We start from the raw sequence: 17,304 nt of genomic DNA on the forward strand, positions 1-17,304 counted from the left end.
TAATTAAACATTTAAAATGTCCATTCGGCAAGATGGACCCTGAAGAGAATTCAATTGTTATAACATTCTATCTCTATACATTTATGACTTCACATCTTCACCACATTACACAAACAAGTATCTAATTTACAGTAAATTTTAAAATACAAACAATTTTGCTACAAAATGTTTAATATTTTGGGGAAAAATTTCCCTGTAATATGTTAATCCTATTAGGCAGGGTCATAGATTGGTTAGTTCTCAACAAATTTAGGGGCATTAATACTCTCTTGGTGGGACGAACTGCAGCTGCTGATTGTATATAAACTATCTTGAGAAAGGATTCCCTACAAAGTGGTGTGCGTAACTTTTATTGTGTAACCCCAAAACATTTACATCTGGGAATTGATTCTGAGGTTTTTTGGTGTTTACTTTTAATGTATCTTTCATAATAATTAGGATTTGAAACTTTGCATGGTGGAAATAAGATATAGAAGAGTTTGCGGTAACACCATGTAATAACTATCTCTAAATGAGTTGGGGTGGTTCTGAAAAGAACCGTTGGATTAACTCGACGTTTCGATCAGTATGCTCTGATCGAAACGTCGAGTTAATCCAACGGTTCTTTTCAGAACCACCACTGATCGAAACGTTGAGTTAATCCAACGGTCCTTTTCAGAACCACCCCAACTCATTTAGAGATAGTTATTACATGGTGTTACCGCAAACTCTTCTATATTTCATAATAATGTTGTATAATAGTCAGCATTGCAATCTATGACCCTTTAAGTAGAATCAACAAACTTACTGGTATGGACTCCTTAAAGCTGTTAAGGCTTTGTCATTTTTATCTGTGCAGCAAAAATTTGCAAAGGGTAACCAGCTACAAGTTAATACACACTACATTTTATTTAGACTGGTAACCTGTTTCTTCTCAGCAAGATTTTTCAGTGACCAAACAGAAGCTATGAAATAGTAGAATATAGTCTGGTTCCTTCAAGGTATGATGATAAAAATACAAGGCAAACTGTGAATTGATTCCACCTTTTCAATGCTCAATTGTGAACCTTTTTTTTTTTACCTTTTTCACAAAATGTGAATCACAAACCAGACCCTTAACCTAAAATCTAACGCATAACACACAAAACAACCAAGTTTGTTTTTAGAATGTAACAGCCAGGCTAATCTTGCATTGTCGTTAGCGGCAAGAAGGAATGAAACTAAATCCGGACCATCAGTCCAGTGCAATTTACTCTTACCCTGCTCACCTGCACGCATCGGGGTTGTATAATCACGCAGTAATGGACCCCTCCTCCAACAGCTCCTGCATGCTAAACAGCAAACTGATGAAACTCAAATCCGTCTGGATGGACTAAATAAAATCCAACTGGACCTCTACAAGTATCACCTGATATGATAAACTGTTGGCTCATCGGCTTTCTGAATGAGGTGTACTCACTTGACGTTTGAACTCAGTCCAGTTCGAGGTCGCTGTCATCGCTGTCTTCTTGGAGTCCGTTCTGGGCTCGTATCATTTCTTGCTCTTCTTTGCTTGGTAGGTGACTGTGCCTGGTTGGAGGATAAACAACAAGATATGAAAACCAAGCTGGCAACAGCCAATCTCTCTCATACAAACATTGGTTTAACATCTATGATTATTGCACAAATCAAGAAATTGTGAATCAGTAACTTGACAATACTTTTAATTATTAGTTTTATTCATTTCAGATTAAAACCGAAAAAAAAAAGAAAAAAAATTGAAATGTAACTCTAAAGAATCCAGACAAGAGAACAGTTTGAAATCTCTTTCCTTGACTCCGCAAGACAGACAAAAACAAAAATGGAAAAGACAGACACTATTTCTAGTCATTGTTAAAAAAGCAGTTTTTGAACGCACAACCTTGTGAATGCAAGTCCTGCAGTCTACCACCATGACCACTGGACCATGGTGACAAATTGTGTAAGAAGTGTAAGATACAATTGGTGATCATTACAAGGTAGAAAATATGTCCATACATTTAAGCACATAACTTTATCATTAATTTATTTGGTACACATTTAACAGCACAATTAGCTCAAATAACAGGTGGAATAGGAAACAAGAAGAAATGTTTTGAGATGTAGCAAGAATGGGGAAAATGGGGGAAAACCCACACAATCAGGTCATGCAAGTAGGGACTGAAAACCCAATCAATATGCAAGGCTTCGGTCAGAGGTGGGATTCGAAAGCGGGGGGGGGGGGGGGGGGGGTCACCGAAGTGAAGGAGGGTAAAGGAACCAACCTGATCCCATTAGATGCGGCGGCAACGTGGGGCGGGCAAACTCACCAGCAGGCAAGGGTAATATAAGTCGTTGGATTGCACTTCCCAAATATTCGAGGTTCAAATTTTGCAAACAATACCGACCCAAATGTATGTTACAATGTACTACTTTTTGAGTTCAAATGAACGATCGGTGCTTTTTTGTAATTAATTGGTGATTAAAAAATGAAACTATAGTACTTTACCCACACAAATAAGAAATGAAAGCATTTGATTGGACAACTTGTATCACGCAGCAATGTTTACATATTCATAAGTGAATAGATTTACATCAGGCAACTGCGACATCGTCAAGTCCCTGTCCCGCGTGCGGAACAGGTTGGGGAATGCAGAGCGTCACAAAGCGTTAGTTTTCTGAGGTTGGCACAGGATTGGGACTTGAGTCAAGTTTATCTTTCCCCTTGTTCCACTCACGCCTAAATATAAGACACAACCGCAGGTACCCTGATACTAAACACATATACTGTACACATTTCCATTTGCTAAAACATGGACCCTTCCCATGAAATATGCTAATTACATTCACGCATGCGTACAGACCCTGTTGGTTGGCAAACGCCATAGAGTTGTGCACTGAGCAGACACGCGATCGCGTCTGCGTCACGCAGCCATTAGTCGTGTACAAAACAGCGCGATGTTCCTTCATTTTGCCAACCAAAACGCTAGTGCGCATGCACTATGTGCAATTTACATATTTCATGGGAAGTGTCTCTTGCACAATGTCCAAGTGCTTCAGAACCACTGTACTTCTCGTTGGTTCCGATAAGACTTCCGTTATAACACACACAAAAATCCATTTGTAGCAGGAGAGTAGAGAGAGCTTTCAGTTCGGGAGGAATAACCTTTTAAATGGAATTAACCACGGATGGAAAAACAAGGAATCATGAGCAAGCCAGTACAGTGTAGATGAACATCAAAGGTTACCTTCAGCGTATCACAAATTTCAAAACTGTTTTGATTTTTCCGTCTACATGGTTTTTCATTGGATTGTTTTAGGAAATCACACCATCCCATGGTTAGAAACATGGCCGCCAACCAACAACATCCAAAGGCTATATATATCGAAAAACTGCTTGGAGACAAAGAAGGGATGTGAACCCCAGACATGATCGCCGACATAACTCCAAATATATCAGCATGGACAAAAAAAGTTGTGATACCCGCACAACAGCCAAATGATGATGATTATAACAAAAGCATACTAACAAGGATTATAGACATTTACATTGTTGATAAACAAACTGCCCTGGTTGGTATGGACATCCAAATGTAAGTAAAACATCCAATTGTGTTAACAGATGTTTTAACAAAATTCAAAATTTTCTGAAACTACCAATAAAATAAAATATCTCCCATGATTGGCTGTTTTTCAACACTAGGTTTGAAGATAACACTGTTACATACAGTAGATGCCTGATTTTCCTTTGCCATAACAGCTTTCAGTAGATTTAAAACCTTGGTTGGCAAAAACTTGGGCTGTATCGTAGCAATAGAACTTTAGGTCTATAGGAACATCCATCAACTTAAAGACAGTGGACACTATTGGTAATTGTCAAAGACAAGCCTTCACTGTTGGTGTATCTCAACATATGCATAAAATAACAAACCTGTGAAAATTTGAGCTTGAACGGTCATCGAAGTTGCGAGATAATAATGAAAGAAAAATAACACTTGTCAAACGAAGTTGTGTGCGTTTAGATGGTTGATTTCGAGACCTCAAGTTCTAAATCTGAGGTCTCAAAATCAAATTTGTGGAAAATTACTTCTTTCTCGAAAACTATGTCACTCCAGAGGGAGCCGTTTCTCACAATATTTTATACCATAAACCTCTCCCCATTACTCGCCACCAAAAAAGGTTTTATGCCAATAATTATTTTGAGTAATTACCAATAGTGTCCAGTGCCTTTAAAGAGAATAGAGAGATGAATGTGCAGTTAAAGAGACAGTACTCACTCTTGCAGGTATGTCTCCAAGTCGCCAGCATAAAAGTCTTGACCCAGCTGGTCGGACAATCTCACAAAGTTGCCGATCAGAGCACCACCCTTGTAGATTTGCAAAGCTGGGAGGCCATTTTGGATCTGTGTGGAGATTCAAGAAATCCAAGTTGGGTAAACATTTCATTTACATTTTCACAGAATAAAGATAGAGGTTTCCAAAGGAACTTTACGAAAGGCACTACAGCAACATACAGTAATAATAACAGTTTATATTGTTTTATTAATGCGCCACGTTTGTCATAAATGGCACTCCTGTAGCTGCATAAACAAATCATGTGGATGGTGTTTGAAGCTTTGCATGGTGTGGAGAATAAGAGTAACTATAAATATACATGTAAATATGAATCGCAAACTTGCAGGTACAGAACCACCACTCCTTCAAAAGAGATTTTACTAATGGTTGTACCTGCAAGTTTACTATTCAAAAAAGGCAGTGGACACTATTGGGAATTGTCAAAGACTACCCTTCACAGTTGGTGTATCTCAACATATGCATAAAATAACAAACCTGTGAAAATTTGAGCTCAATCGGTCATCAAAGTTGCGAGATAATAATGAAAGAAGAAAACACCCTTGTCACACGAAGTTGTGTGCTTTCAGATGGTTGATTTTGAGACCTCAAGTTCTAAATTTGAGGTCTCGAAATCAAATTCGTGGAAAATTACTTCTTTCTCGAAAACTATGGCACTTCAGAGGGAGCCGTTTCTCACGATGTTTTATACCATCAACCTCTCCCCATTACTCGTCACCAAGAAAGGTTTTATGCTAATAATTATTTTGAGTAATTACCAATAGTGTCCACTGCCTTTAAATCATGTGGAGCTTATTAATAAAATACATGTATGATGGGGCAAAGCAACCACCAAACAACCCCTATGGACAAGGGATATGAGGTTGGTGCATACAGCCACCAGGCTATGCCAGAAACACTAGGGCAAAGATTGCAATCTTCACAAGAAGTGTACTGGGTTCTTTTACATTCATTACACAACACATTGATCTTAACACTCTAGATGTCTAGGAGGAAAATGTCATGAACAGGGGTCGATTTCACAAAGAAATAAGAATAGTCCTAACTTAGGACATATCAAAAACATTAGGGTAGTCCTAAGTTAGGACGAGTAACTCATCCTAACTCGTGATAAGACTAGTGTTAACCCTTTATGAAATCCACCCCTGGACCTGAACCCAGACTCCGACAACACCAGAACTTAGGTCTATTGCACTCACTCGGCCATGCACTCCATAAAAGAAGGGATGGAAACTACTTCTGCACACAAGTAAATCAACTCACATCAACTAGTTTCATGGCACTGCTTACCATAAGTAAAGAAAAGGCACTTACAGAAGCAGGGAATTTGCGCTAGCGACAAGCATTTTTGTTATTTAGTGCGCGTGCGTACTCCCCGTTTAACTAAGAATTCTTCCATTACACAGCAGGCACAGAAATTTGACACAGTAATTGGACAATGGTGATCATCAGCGCATCATTAAGCGTTATAAACAGAGCCATGAAATTGGGCCCAGATCTTGAGTTTAAAGACACTGGACACTATTGGTAATTGTCAAAGAGAAGTCTTCTCACTTGGTGCATCTCAACATATGCATAAATTAACAAACCTGTGAAAATTTGAGCTCAATTGGTCGTCAAATTGCAAGATAATAACGAAAGGAAAATCACCCTTGTATCACAAAGTTGTGTGCTTTCAGATGCTTGATTTCGAGACCTCAAAATCTAATTCTGAGGTCTCGAAATCAAAATCGTGGAAAATTACTTCTTTCTCGAAAACTACGTTACTTCAGAGGAAGCCGTTTCTCACAATGTTTTATACTATCAACAGCTCCCCATTATTTGTAACCAAGTAAGGTTTTATGCTCTTATAATTTTTTTTTAGGTTATTACCAATAGTCTCCACTGCCTTTAAGTCACAGATTATTATTTTTAAAATGTAGATGTGCAAGCCTGCCTATACAGGCCCAAATTCACAAACAAAGATCTTGTGCAGATTTGTTTTTACTTGTTTTAGTGTTTGTTATGATTTAACTTATACAACTGATGAGGAGTTTCATAGTGAAACCATATTCCAAATTTGTGTAACCTTGAATGAAACATCTTCCATATGTTATACTATTTAAAATTATTATTCATTGTTATCATTCCGCACCTTGTCACTTATCTTTCTTTTTTAAAGAAAGGTGACAAAGAAGACCTCTGCCATTCATTTTCAGTCATGCAAAGATCCAATTAACTCAAATTTCCATGGCAGTCTTCTTATAGCAGGGTTTATTTGTAGCATTGAGCAAAAGGTGGTTTTCTGTTTGGGGGCTAATTGCCCGCATGTCTGACAGCTCTCTAATAATGCTGTCTGCAGGTGACGGTGTCTGGCAAAGGAAACGGCTGCCGCACAGGCATTTACTCTGACACTCATCTCCTCTGCCTGTAGACTCCTTCACACTGAGACAGGTGTCGTACGTGCATTGTAAGTCAACTGAAATAGTCCCTATTCATAAACACCTGGTTGATATGGGGGGGGGGGGGGGTAGCGTGGCATAACAAAATGATTTCTTAAGACTACATACGCATGCCAAGCAAATGCAACAACCTGCCTGCTGAGAAATGCCTGCAAGTGACCGGACAAGGAGGTCAAGTCTTAGTCTCAAGCTTTGCTGAAGTATGTTTAAAATAAAGTATTGAAGAAACAGAATTGTGCATACTTAAAACTCAATGGTTGGGACCAACATCTTAGAAGTTCATGTACATGTACAAGTAAGAGTACAGTCTATAAGCCAATGAGTTTGTAAATCATTTAGTGTCAATCTCCTGACGATGACTAGAGCAAGCTATGTAGTCGAAACATTGAGACCAATTTAAGAACTGACTCCGCGGTAGTACAGTTAATTACGATGCTTTAAGCTAAAGTAGAAGTCCCAGCCCTTTTACTATATATACCATCCGCCCAGGTAATAGTTAAAAAGCACTACAGTTCTTTTCAGAACTGAGAAGTCTCCCGAACACCCGAACAATCTACTCCGCGGTAGTACAATAAAGAAAGACAGTTCTCTAAGAACAAACTCTACCTGGCAAGTACATACTCACATGGTGTTACGGCAAACCAAATTTATATTGAGTGTCATTAATTACAACTATGTGTGTATAATCACAGTGAATCCTCTTAATGAAGTGTACTATTATTATCCACTCTTGAGGTTCACAAACCGATTATATAAGCTGAATAAACAGCTTGATCCAATGATTGGACTACTGAAGGACACACACATCATGCACACTCATTAAGGACATCTTTATTAATCAAATGTTTCCCCACAAACAAAAGACACATGCAAGCATGGCTGGAACATCTCCATGGGTTGACTGAGGGCTTTGTCTTGAAGGTCAACAAGATGGAATCCCACACCAATATTTGGCCGTGGAAAAAAGAATTTTTGCTAGACCTTTTCACACCATATCTTTTACCCTCATGGAATACATCCCAACCAGAGAGGCCCATAGAACTTGTTCATCCCACGGTTACCCCAGCGCACTTAACACTGTGTCCCTATTCCACTGGGTTTGTTTATTCCTTAAAGCCACTGGACACTATTGGTAACTGTCAAAGACCAGTATTCTCACTTATTGTATCTCAACATATGAATAAAATAACAAACCTGTGAAAATTTGAACTCAATTGGTCGTCAAAGTTGCGAGGGAATAATGGAAGAAAAAAACACCCTTGTCGCACAAAGTTGTGTACATGAACGTACTTTCAGAAGCTTGAATCTGAGCACTCAGCTGATGTCTGGCATTCAATTCAAATATTTCAGTGAGAAACTACTGCTTTCTCAAAAACTACATTACATGTACTTCAGAGGGAGCCGTTGCTCACAATGTTTTATACTATCAACAGCTCCACATTGCTCGTTATTAAGTAAGTTTTTATGCTTACAATTATTCTGATTAATATCAACAATAGTGTCCAGTGCCTTTTAGCAGAAAATGGTGCTTTAAAATGTTGTGCTAGGCAAGAATAACCTGGATACCAGTCACAGAGTGTATGTATGCAACATGCTATTTTGGCTGGCAACCTTAATTTGGTCAGCATAATTATGTTGTGCTCATGTAGCTGCACATGGACAGACAATTTGTTTTTTTGTTCCATTCAAACCAATGTCACCAAACTCAGGCTGGAAGAGGAGTAGTCTGGTGCCTGTTTCTATATTGAAAAATAAAACTCAATTTGTTTTTTGTTCCATTCAAACCAATGTCACCAAACTCAGGCTGGAAGAGGAGTAGTCTGGTGCCTGTTTCTATATTGAAAAATAAAACTCAATTTGTTTTTTTGTTCCATTCAAACCAATGTCACCAAAATGCGGCTGGAAGAGGAGTAGTCTGGTGCCTGTTTCTATATTGAAAAATAAAACTATCAGTGTCGTTGTGTATCCAGGGAAGCTGACAAATAGACAAAGATGGCTGCAGTATGATTAAGTTTCCCAGGTTTGTTAATTCACGTAAGTGTTTGGTCACATACATGACATATATGTAAAGTTCGGATAAAGGTCTGTGTCAAAGTTGGCCGCAATCTTAAATTGTTATTAATTTATTTGTTTATAACGGTTACATTTTGTGTTGCCAATAACCTTAATGCCAGGGGACAAGCTGATAGGTGGAAAACAAAAAAAAGAAAATATTTTATTTCAGTTTCATGAGGAAACTATACTCTTCCTCGTTTGACTAGAGTTTAATATTGTATGAATAGGTAAGAGTCTATGATACTAAAATAAATCACAAGGGTTTAACTCGATATCTGTCTTTGACACCTTCCGAAACCCATGAGAGGTTGCACAGGGCTCCAGAGACACGGAATTCAACACCAAAATATAATGTCACAAAGTGTGCTGAGATTAGTTCCGACAACGAGATCAATGTGTAACTCTTTTATGTGCCGACCCGTTTAAATCCCTTCAGAAAAGTAGTTGTAAAACAAAAAGTAAAGATTTTCAGAATGGGAAAGATTACTCTGTAGGTTTTTATTTGTGAGCTGTTTTTGTTGTTGTTTTGTTTTGGTTTTCTTTTTTTCAGGGGGGGGGGGGAGGGTGCCATTTGCTAAAAAGAATAAAATATGGTGCACAAGGGGGTTAAAGGAACAGACACTACCTTACACTTTGTACATGGGTTCACTTATTTGTGAAGCTGTTTTTGTTGTTGTTTTGTTTTGGTTTTCTTTTTTTCAGGGGGGGGAGGGTGCCATTTGCTAAAAAGAATAAAATATGGTGCACAAGGGGGTTAAAGGAACAGACACTACCTTACACTTTGTACATGGGTTCACTTATAGCAGAGATACAACTTGGATTTAACAAACAGCTTCTAGCCTCGATCAGCACAAATATCAGTACCACAAACAAAAGAAGAAAAAAGGCTTGGAAAATATGAAATTGCAGTTTATGAATGTAAGGTGGCTATTAAAACTTCTTAAAAACCCTAACTCCCTTGAATGATTTACGAGGATCTTTCCTCACTCTCAAGAAAATCCAACACCATGTGGTAAAACTAAAGTCTTGATGCTTTTGGCACTTGGACCCACTCACATTTTATTTATGACCATGATTTTAAATATTCAAGACATGTATCAGTCACACGTTCACAGTGTAAAGCAGACTGTGACCAAGACAGTTCCCACGTCTCTCCAATAATGGTGACAAATTTTTGGAACAATAATCGCCTATCATGTGCACTGACTATAAAACGAGTGTATTATTCATGATTGACAGCTACACATAAAAACCTGCAAACGACTCATGTCCATTCTAACATCAGAGTCAAGATCGATCCAGTCTGAGTTGATTTCCTTCTGACTGGTCAGACTGACTGGTCAGACAGCACCAGTGTAAAATACCAGGTGATACAATGAAGAAACAATCCTCCAGGGTGAAACGGTCCAACCAGACACAGTGATTGGAGTCTGGACACCTGTTCCTCAGATTCTGATCACCTACATGTACATGTATGTGTACTACATGTAGTATAGACCTTTATCACAGTGTGGTCATCTTGATTTTACTCCATTCCAACTCATTGTAACCAAACTGAGGCTGGACAAAATAATAATCTGGTGCCATGCACAATGAATGTTAGCATTGATTACTGTTACTGGAAACAGGGAACAGGACCAAGATAGTCACAGCATGATAAAGGTCTAAGGCAATAAATGCAAGTTGAAAACTCTACCAAATTACATCTGCAGGTTATGAGAAAACCAAAAGGTTGAGACCAGCAGAAACGTGGATTAATAACACATATATGTTTAAAAGTGACTAGTCATATGGAAGTGTAAACGCAAGACAAGTTTATGGCTTCCCTGTGTCAAAGCAGATAAAGGCCAAGTCCATCCAGCACAATGGCTGTTCCTCCCATGGGTACGGCCAACATCCATTTCATTATTACAGCTCACCACACTTAAACATGGCCGCTCAATTCAGACTGGCCTAGCGTTACTGTGCGTGTGCCATGCATTGCTATTATATAGTCCTCTTCACACAACAATCTCTTCTGACTTACACTACGCGCAATTTCTGATCTGTAACCTCACTCTATACGGTGATAGTAAAGGAAAATCCCTTTAAAGGGTGTGGGTACTTTTTTTAGGACACAAAATACAATGTCCAGAGATTTACATTAAACTTAGACGGTTTGAAGATAACAGTGGTAGAAAGCTTCCCTTAAAATGTTACTTACTGAGATGCTGCAATTTTTGAGAAATGAGTAAAACAATGTCACAAAAATAATTGTTGTCTTAAGAGACGGAAATTATTTTATCATGTACAACATATTTCTCTCTTAGTATTGTTCTATAAGTAGTTGGTTTTACCAGTAGTTTGTGTAGCTTTGTACATTGAAGAAACTTGAATAAATTTCCCCCTCCAGGGGAAAAAAAAAAAAAGTACTGGGGGTCAATTTCACAAAGAGTTAGGACTAGTCCTAGGAGATATTAAAAACTTAAGGCTAGTCCTAAGTTAGGACAATAACTCACCCTAACTTGAGATAAGACTAGTCTTAACTCTTTGTGAAATCCACCCCTGGGCAACTAGTATCTAAGTCGAGACTACTGATTTCTTAATTGAGTCACAACATGGAGGAATCTTCCTCCATGGTCACAACTACATGTACTCCGTTAAGTAGGCTGCAACAACTACTACATGTACAAAAACAGTTGCGACTACCTGTCATATAAAAAATAACATCCCTTTAATGATGACAGTGTCTATAAGCAGGAGTTGAAGAGTACACACATGTAGCTATCCAAGAAGGAATGAAAAAGGCATGTTTAATGCATGTTATTGGTTCAGCTGCAGCGGATCGATGGGTTCCCCCCAAGCTAGAAACATATCAAGCATAAGACACTACCCCCCCCCCCCCCACTCTCCTTCAACACCTAATCATCCATAGTGATCTCACAATAGCGGCTCCATCATGTAATATCTACATTCATCCAACACGTCCTGCTATTGAAATGCACCACTCTATTTAGCCATGGGTAATTTAGTGAAACTCACTTTCACTTCCCTTTGGTGTTCCTTTTCTCTGGGATGAAATTTTTGTATTTTTCTTTTGCTTTTCTTCCTCTTCTTCTTCTTAAAGGAAGAGTACATAAATGTGCACCTTTGGTAACATAAAAATCGACTTGGTAAAGAGCACAGGAGAGTTGTTGATATTATAAAACATTGCTAACGAAACCCATTGAAGTATTGTACAGCAGTTTTAGAGAAAGAGGACATCTGAAATAACACAATTCTATGCAACAAGGGTATTTTTTCTGTAATATTTTCCCCAAAAGTAAACCCTGCCTTTAAAGGAAAAGTGTACTTTTGTTTTTTGGAACAATTTAATTGTTTTAATCCTATAAATGTGTACACAATACATGTATGAGAAGCAGTACTGCAGTAACATTTTTCAGGTTAAATATTTGGGGGATAAAAACTGACATCTTGTTACAAAACCTCATTAGTTCGAAGTGAATTTACTATCAAACGCAGCTGCTGTAGGCTTCTAACCACAGGTATTTATTGCCATTAATTTTAAGAGTGATTACCAAGCATAAACCTTCCCTTTAAAACGTAGAGACAAACTAATAGCGACCAGTAGCAACTACTGCGTATTAATCTTCACATGGTCATGCCGGGTGTTGATCTAGCATCAATGGCGTAGATTACAAGGTTCAAAAATCACACACGTTATTAGTTCTTAATGATGAGACAGTGAACACCTTGAAGACTCCAGGCTGTGTGAAGAGGAAAAAAACTCACACCTTGCCCTGGAGATGCTTCTACTGTATCTGTCACCTTTATTGAATTTCATTTGACAGAGAGGATTGCACAAGCAAGCCTCAAAGCTGCAGGATCTTGACTGGCATGACTGGTTAATCATTTTAATTTTCAGGGAACATAATAATTCATCATAAATGGGCGTGGGGGGGGGGATTGTCGGAAGGCTTTTAAAGACAAGGGTATACACTGGTAACTAACAGGGAGAAAACTCAAGGTTGCTATAAATCTTAAAGCTCACTCAAAATAAAGAATACAGTTGCCATGTTTTTCGGGGGGGGGTAGGGGGATTTTAATTAAGGACTTCCAAGTTTTAACACCCACAAACCAAGTTAATACTCAACAGTATGCTATGACCATCCTTCAGGAGGGCACAGAACCACGGCAACACATCACAGAGATTTTGAGTACAGTATGCATACACATGATGTCATCACAAGCTTTACTAGTAGATTGCATCCCCAATAGACCATGTGACCATGTGTTTACAATAAGTGTGACTGTGTACATTCTTTGGCTAGTCTGGCAGGCAAGATATTGCACTGGTCATAGGGGAAAATTGACATTTTGTGTCATAATTTCCACTTAAATCCAAGAGTTAAGAAAGTAAAAGCTGGACAAGTTTTGAGATTTGCCCCCTTTCATCATATCAAAAGTTTATAAATAAGAATTAGACAGTGCAATCTCCATAAAATATAAGATTTTATGTTTTCTTCGATTGAGCTGTGTACAAATCTTGCCTGCAGGAAGTCCAGGCTTGTTGGCTCTTTTGTAAACATGTGATGTCACAGGTCACATCGTCTATAAATGCAAAGTTTCCAATTCTATTACTACCAGAGGTCAGAGTCACTGCTGACAAGAAATGCTGAAACTAGAAACCAAAGTTTTGAAGGCAAGTTGAAATCATGACATTTCTACCTTTCAGTAACCACTGAGGTTTACATTTCACAGATCATTTATGAACAATGTCCTCGGCACTAAAGAAGTAGATCAAAGAGCATGATTTTCTGTATGTGGACAAAACAACGGCTGTGTTTCATCACCAGCAAGACAAAACACATTCTGAATTCAGATGAAAGCCTGAAATAATACTCACAAAGTTCTGACTAAGGTTGACGTCTGACGCATGTATGCAGCAAAACTTGATGTGGTTATACTCTTGAGCTAGGCAATGGAGACAACCATTCATGGCATCACATGCTGGTACTGCCTGTCAACATAGAGAGGGAAAAACAATAGAGATGTCAGGGAGTTGTCCACAACAATACTATCGTTAATTAATATCTAAGCCATTAGTTCACAAATTCTATTGGTTTTTTTTTGCTTTTTGAGGACCGTTGGTGGAGGTGTGCATTACAATCCAACATAATAGACCAGTGGCCGATTTCACAAGATTGATCTTAACTGCAAATCAATCGTAGTTGCCAAAATAAGTGTGATGTCACAACACAAATCACCATGGTAATACTGATAATCTGTCTTGCGATGAATTGTATTGCTTTGTGAAATTGGCCCCTGGGCTCGATTTTAAACAAGGCAATAAAATTCATCGGTAGACACATTGTCAGTATTACTATGGTGATTTGTGTTGTGACATCACATTTTACTTGCCAACTACAATTGATTTGCAGTTAAGATCAATCTTAGCTCTGTGAGAAAATGTCCCATTGGCCCTGATCTTGGCCTTGGTGCCTCTTCAAAGCGTCAGGCCTGGAATAAAATGGAGGACTTGACCCCAGGGTGTTATGTTCGTGTACCCTGGTTTTGGCCTTGTGGTCCTTTCAAAGTTTTCAATGAACGTTTATTGTCTTAAAATACAATTGATATTACAATTGATATTTAATAGGTTTAAGATGTGGATACTTTTTTTGAATATATCATGTGAGAAAGCTTCTCTCCAGCTTGAAGGAGGTTCCATTCTGCTGTAGTTTCCTGTAGGAACGAGTGTTTGTAACAATCCAGGTTGTTTGTGGGTATCTGTATGAAGGATATTGATTTTGTTGCTCTATAGAATCCTTAACAAAATCCAGAATTGCTCAACCTACAGAGTACACCAATTTGGGCTCAATTGGTCACCGGAGTTGCTAGAGTATATTGAAAGAAAAATCACTTTCATTGGACACAAATGTGTGTGCGTCCAGATGCATACTAAAAGACCTCATGCCTGAGGTCTTTTTTTTTTACTATTTTTTTGTTTAAATTGCCATCTCAAATACGTTGTTTCTCATAAAGTAAAGTACTATCGCCAGCTCTCCATTATTTGTTACCAAGTAATTGTTAAATGCTAACTAAAATTTTGAGTAATTACAAATAGTGTCCAAGGCCTTTTAAACTGTCTTGACAAAACCTAGTTCATCTTTAAAAAAAAAACCACTTCACCATGTAACTTGGTCATTTGATTTCACCGCTTTCCTCTTTTCAAATCATCAACAGTCGAGACTAATAAAAGAAAAAAAAACTGTACCTCCGAGCCATTCAATCCATTTTACAAAGACCAAGGTCGGCTTTCTAATTTGTAACAGTTGACTTTTTCACCAGGGTACAATAACCACACTCCGCGCAAAACACCGAAATGCCGACATTGTTTCTTGATTGCTTTACGTTCGGATACAACCACTGACGTGTCGCTCCATCGATGCGGCTCTCCTCAACCAACAAACCACTGTTTACTCAGCTGATGGCATTAAAGACAATTTCGGATTTTAATCATGAGAGTTGAGGGGAAAACAAGTAATTTGCTGGCTTGATTGGCTTACTGGGGCTAATCTCATGGTTGGCGTTTATTGATCAGGGCAGCCTTGAGTATATAGACTGGATTGTGTAGTTAACATTAAGTGAGCCAATTTAGGCATGCTAACATCATTGATTGATAAGGCACAAATAATTTGGGATTTGGGTTGATGTTGTTTTTGTGTAGTGAGGTGAATTTTCTAACCCTCTCGGCATACTTCCTAAGAACTGTTTGACTACTCATCAGGCATGGTTGGTCTTTGGAAACTGTAGGAATATTTTGTTTAAGTACAAAGACTGAACTACATGTACATACGCACACATGGTGTGTGGTCTAATAAACATTTCAGGCTATTTAATAAAAAAAATCTGTTTTTTCCACGGGCAAACAAATAGGAAAACAGACTTAAGTGGGATAAATATTATGCCTGCCTCATAAGAACCTCTCCTTAATTTACACCAAGTGTTAAAAACAGCAGTGTCCCTGGCAATTGAACTAGCCCAACATTTTTGTTTGTAATATTTACAAAAGCATCACCCATTTCACTGTGGCTTATAACTTTCACTGTGGCTTATAACTTTCACTGTGGCTTATAACTTTCACTGTGGCTTATAACTTTCACTGGGGCTTATAATTCTGATAAGCCCCTGCAAACATTATTAGAAAACAAGCTATAAAATGTTTTTTCAAAGAACCCATGGCAACTGCCGCCATGCCCGCTGGTCATTGCCTCGGTGCCCTTGAAACATGTGTAATGCTCTGGACAGTAGAAATTTACAATTTCCTCATTCATGTAGGGTGTACTTTTCCAAGGAGAAAATGTCTTGGTGCCCCTGCCCTTTCAAAAATGAAGCATACAGCCTTGAACTGTTGCTCAATGCATGAGTTTCTGATAATCACTGGAGCCAGTTTGAGTGAAGAAGGTGTGGCTTACATGTAGACAATACCTCATCTTTTCTTATTTGGCCATTTTGAGTCCTTCAAAGAAATGTTAAAAAGCGGCTTTCCCCTTCCAAATGACTCCCATGGAAATAAGAGCTTTTAGCAATACCATCTAGTGATTAGCAGTACTTTGATTACAGTCATTACAGTAAGTAACGAGCTATGTACATCTATTCAATGGGACATTATCAGCCTCTCCATTACAGGAAAACCGCTCCTGTATTGATCAGACAAAATGGACCGTTTACAGTCAGCAACCGCTTCATATATTGTTTGTTTCTATCGATTTACACTGAGACCAACAGTCCAAACTGGAAGATCGTACCCAAAAGACAGAAACAGGGACCTAAAAGTCCAAGACTTGAGACCAATGGGGAGACTTCGAAGACTGTGACCAGGGGCCAGTTTCACAAGAGCTAAGAATATAAGATTGATTTCACATATGTAACTGCAAATCAATCGCAGTAGCTAAGAAAAGTGTGATGTCACAAAATCACTATGGTAATACTGACAACTTGGCTTGCGATGAATTTCATTGCTTTGTGAAATCAGCACCACTCTCTTAATGTCAAAGAGTGAAAAAACACTCTTTGAAGAGCCATATGGAGGACAACTCTTGTTCGAGTGGTATTCCACTCTTTTAGATTGAATTTTGCATCTTTTTGAGTGATTTTTCACTCTGTCCTGGAGTGAAACCCTTCTAAAAGAGTGAAATAACCACCACTCGTTTTAAAGAGCCATATCAGCCATTCCGTGGTATTTGCGCTTCATAGTGAAAAATTTAAAATGGTTATTGTTGAAGTTTTTACATTTATTTTGGAACAAGAACACCTAGTGCTTCTTCTTCTAAAAAGACTTTATAAAAATATTCTTTATTTTTTTTGCGACAGCCTTGGGAGTAAAGGGTAAAAAGTGTACACAAAAGTCTGAAAAATCCTTGAAATTCAGGTTTTGAAAAAAAAATCATGAAGCAATAGGTGTTCAGATTTAATCATTATGTATAAACAACAAAGAGTCA

The 17,304-nt window shown here is 38.2% G+C and overlaps 1 protein-coding gene across 1 annotated transcript in view; it reads right to left on the reverse strand.

Annotated features, from left to right (window-relative positions):
* Positions 1-670: 670 nt before the first annotated feature.
* Positions 671-17,304, reverse strand: part of LOC117307399 (phosducin-like protein) — a 28,726-nt gene continuing 12,092 nt past the window's right edge. Inside the window, exons 6-8 of the mRNA XM_033792140.1 lie at positions 13,710-13,823; positions 4,254-4,378; positions 671-1,548 (exon numbers count right to left, since the gene is read on the reverse strand). Of these exons, the coding sequence (XP_033648031.1) occupies positions 1,452-1,548; positions 4,254-4,378; positions 13,710-13,823 (336 nt within the window). The 3' untranslated portion in view covers positions 671-1,451. The remainder of the gene's footprint in view (positions 1,549-4,253; positions 4,379-13,709; positions 13,824-17,304) is intronic.

Source organism: Asterias rubens, chromosome 2 (genome assembly GCF_902459465.1).
Source record: "Asterias rubens chromosome 2, eAstRub1.3, whole genome shotgun sequence".
NCBI lineage: Eukaryota > Metazoa > Echinodermata > Asteroidea > Forcipulatida > Asteriidae > Asterias > Asterias rubens.